Source organism: Limulus polyphemus, unplaced genomic scaffold (genome assembly GCF_000517525.1).
Source record: "Limulus polyphemus unplaced genomic scaffold, Limulus_polyphemus-2.1.2 Scaffold1371, whole genome shotgun sequence".
In the NCBI taxonomy this organism is placed as follows: domain Eukaryota; kingdom Metazoa; phylum Arthropoda; class Merostomata; order Xiphosura; family Limulidae; genus Limulus; species Limulus polyphemus.
This window is the reverse complement of record NW_013666981.1, coordinates 28,954-33,349: the sequence shown is the minus strand read 5'-3', so window position 1 is coordinate 33,349 and position 4,396 is coordinate 28,954. Positions and strand designations below refer to the sequence as shown.

The following is a 4,396-nucleotide window of genomic DNA, read 5'->3' as shown; positions in this document are numbered from 1 at the left end:
TTGAGTTTAATAACTTTAAATATTGGGGGGTTGGGTAAATAAATTCAAGAACGTTGGCTAAATAACTTTAATTCAGCTACGTGAGTTAAATTATTTTACTTCTTTGATTAAGTGAATTAACTCATCTACTTGAGTTTGATAATTGCAACTACGTGGGTCAAATTACACAACTGCATGGAGTTAAATAAAATTTAAATGAGTTAAACTATTTGAAACTCGCGTGGTTGAAATAATTATATATATATATGTATATAAACTTTATAATGAAAAAAATACTGAATTGTTACAGAGCTAATGTTTGCATTGTACTATTAAATCATTATTAGAAAAATGAGCATTTAATCCGACTGTGACCTCTGAAGCGATTTATTCTTGTGCTATACTTTACTGCCATCTAGTGGCGAATAAGGGAATAAGGAATATAAAGGATGGTTCAAAATAGTATCTGAACCTTAATAGCATATCTCACGAGTGAAAAAATATTATAGAAGAATAAGAAAAATTTAACGGTACTGTAATGCCACCTAGTATCTCGAGCGGGATTTGCTTCCTGTAACAACCTGAATGTTTTAAGTACAAACTAGTATAAAAGGGTTGTGTTTTTTGAGATGATTGCTAGAAGAACTGATAGTCACTGAACCACGAAATTCTTGCTCGTGAAGCATGTTCACTAATGCATGTAACTAAGAACTCTTATTAGTAAAATATTTTAATCGTAGTGTTGTTCTGTATGTTTGTTTTGTTTGTTCTGCAGAGAGCACAACTAACCTTATTTGATATTTTTGTCTGAAACTTTAACGCTATTATCATACTAGTGTAATCATTAGTCGAGTTTGAAATTTTTAACGTGTAATATATACCTGTACGAGCTCCTAGCTTGCAACAAAGTCTGAAACAGGCCAATCAAACCACAAAAAGTTGATCTACAAGTATTCATTGTGACCAATTTTCTTGAGAAGTCCCAACACCAAGTGAATTAATTGGAACGGTGGTTGAAATATTTGATCTGTTGAAATAGTTAAACATTCTGCCTTTCCTCCTTGTTTATTTAGTATATATTCAAGCTGTTATGCGCCACACATGATATCTAAATAATTATAACTGCTTATGGACTTTTTTACTGTTGTGCATTGATTTACTGACATCTAGTGGCGAATGAGGAACACAAATGGTAGAAAATATAGATGAGTCGTACAGTGCCAAGTCCGTGTGGACCTTGGTATGAATATATTTGAACTTGAGCTGGACCTAACATAAAACATATACTTGTGTTAGGACTCGGTTTCCTATTCCTCGGACCTGAAGCTCAGAAAGCTGGGCAGACTCGGTCCTAAAAGTCCAAACTCATCTCTAGTAGAAAACATATGATAATACGTCACGGAGTTTCTTGTGCTGCCTTAAGACGGAAAAAATATAATTTCTCGTTGTTGTTCGACAAAATAACACTACTTGAGTATGCAGGTATTACCTGATGTATATGGGTAATACCTGAATACTCAAGTAGTAATAATACTAACAGATTTTCATCACGAACTTTAACTAAATACAATCAATGTCAGTATCAAGAACGTCGTGAAAAGTTATTAAGTATGAATAAGATATATTTCTGTGTTAGAAACATCATGGAAAGGTATTTAGTATGAATAAGATATATTTCTGTGTTAGAAACATCATGAAAAGTTATTAAGTATGAATAAGATATATTTCTGTGTTAGAAACATCATGGAAAGGTATTTAGTATGAATAACATATTTTTTTCATTGTTTGCCTGCTGACCAGAAAAATAAACTAAGAAGCTGTTATTTGCAATAGTATTGTTGGAAATGGCCAATAGGGTGCGTCCAAAAGTGAGAAAGGATAAATTTCTATCTAAGAGAAAATACGACAGATTAGGCCTATTTATAGTTTACAAAATACTAATGGTATTGAAATAAGTTTCAATTATTTCGGAACTGTGAGGAAGACTATCAGTTTTATCCCACTGAGGATTTATTTTGAATCTCAACAAACTCTGTTCTGCATGAAATTTGTCCCCCTTTTGTATGTGTGTGTATGTATGTACACGTTGATATATAAATATTCAACTTCTGATCCAAAGTAAGCTAACTAAATTGATAAGAACAAAAACACAACTTATCAGTTAAATTAATGAAGTTGATTTATTGTACAAAGTTGACTAAAACAACACAATTGTCCGATATCGATACAAAAGGAACACTGAAACCTATAACGATTAGAGGGCGTTGAATCGTAAGCTGGACACTCTTGCTGTTACGGACGTTTTCGGCCGTAATCCCAATATTATAAATAGAATTTTAGCATTACTTTTGAATTTTTGTTATTAAGCACAAAGCTACACAAAGGGCTATCTGTGCTCTGTCCACCATAAGTATCGAAACTCGGTTTCTAGCTTTATAAGTCCGCATTCATACCACTGTGCCATTGGGGGAACATTAATTTTGAGCATTATTGAAAAAGAAATATCGGGAGTTCAGTGTATTTTATTATTTGTTCTAACTCAAAAATAAACTTTTCTTAAAATTTCTTGCTGTTTTAATGCAAAATTGAACAACAGACTATATATTCTATGTCTGTCGAGAGGATTGAAACCCGAATTTTAGTGTTCAAACCCCTCAATCGTACCGTTTTTCGTTTAACTATTATATAAATTAAAGACTAATATTTATTTTAGTTGATAATAAACGTTGTGCACTGCTTTATAATGTTATTTTTACATTGATATGAGAAAAAAAGGCTGTACACTGTTTTAGTATACGATTTTTATATTGCTGCGATAATAAACGTTATGAACTGCTTTAGAATATTATTTTTACATTGCTGTGACAAAGATTACGAAACATCAAATTTATGAATTTCTATTGTTCAATTAAGCTGTATGTTTAACAATAATCAAAATCAAAATTTTAATAATAGTAACGAACAAAACATCAACAAAAAATACCTTGATCATCGCTGGTTTTATTACTGTTAAAGTATTAGTTTTTTTTCCGGTTGTGTTAACGCTTCATCTATTAAGTTTCTTGATAAATGTTAACACAGTATCTGTTCTATTGTTTCAGTGATGTTATCACCGTTTCTATAGTAAATTATTTTAAAGTTCTTAATGCTGTATATCTTATATTACTTTAAATATTTAACACTATCTTTTAAATTACTTTAAAGATGTTAACGCTATCTCTTAAGTTACTCTAAAGATGGCGGTGCTAATTATCTTATGTTACTTTAAATATTTAACACTATTTGTTAAATTACATCAAAAGACGTTAACGTTACATGTTTTCTTTAGTTTTGTGGTGTTAACAAAGCAACTGTGAAGTTACTTTGAGCATGATGGCACAGTTTTTGCTGTTTTGATTCAGTGGTATTTAAATTGTATTCGTTTTGTTTCAGCTGTCTTGACACTGTACCTGACCACCATTCTTTTGTACGATGATGACATGGCCACCATGATTTATCACGTTTTTTCTATGGCTTGTTACTTCACTCCTGTTTTTGGTGCAATGCTGGCAGATTCACTGTTGGGAAAGTTCAAGTAAAGTTACAGAATTATGAGGCGTTCTGTTTATTTGGGTTTTATATTTATTTTAAAATTACAGTAAATTTCCTATTTTACTAAAAAACAACAACATTAAATCAAAATCTATATTTTAATCCTCGTGAGATTTTTTTACAATATTGTGTTTGGAATTTTTTAAGTGAAATTGTAATGCGAACATGATGTATTGTCTAACAAAGATAGTTAATATGCTGTGTGAAGATTTAGAACGGTCCTGTTATACTTATAGATATTCTGACGTGAAGAACTATTCTATAATACCTCTTTCTTCCTATACAACATATAGAAAAACTATAAAAGTATTGAAAAACTATAAAAGTATAGAAAAACTATAAAAGTATTGAAAAACTATAAAAGTATAGAAAAACTATAAAAGTATAGAAGAACTATAAAAGTATTGAAAAACTATAAAAGTATAGAAAAACTATAAAAGTATAGAAGAACTATAAAAGTATTGAAAAACTATAAAAGTATAGAGGAACTATAAAAGTATAGAGAAACTATAAAAGTATAGAGAAACTATAAAAGTATAGAGAAACTATAAAAGTATAGAGAAACTATAAAGTATAGAAAACTATAAAAGTATAGAGAAACTATAAAGTATAGAGAAACTATAAAAGTATAGAGAAACTATAAAGTATAGAGAAACTATAAAAGTATAGAGAAACTATAAAAGTATAGAGAAAACTATAAAAGTATAGAGAAACTATAAAGTATAGAGAAACTATAAAAGTATAGAAAACTATAAAATTATAGAAAAACTATAAAAGTAATAGAAGAAACTATAAAGTATAAGAGAAACTATAAAGATAGAGAAAC

At 29.6% G+C, this 4,396-nt stretch overlaps 1 protein-coding gene across 1 annotated transcript in view; it reads left to right on the top strand.

Annotated features, from left to right (window-relative positions):
* Window positions 1–1,168: 1,168 nt before the first annotated feature.
* Window positions 1,169–4,396, top strand: part of LOC106463299 (solute carrier family 15 member 1-like) — a gene marked incomplete at its 3' end in the record, with an annotated part of 32,129 nt that continues 28,901 nt past the window's right edge. The window contains exons 1-2 of the mRNA XM_022390752.1: window positions 1,169–1,219; window positions 3,381–3,553. Of these exons, the coding sequence (XP_022246460.1) occupies window positions 1,169–1,219; window positions 3,381–3,553 (224 nt within the window). The remainder of the gene's footprint in view (window positions 1,220–3,380; window positions 3,554–4,396) is intronic.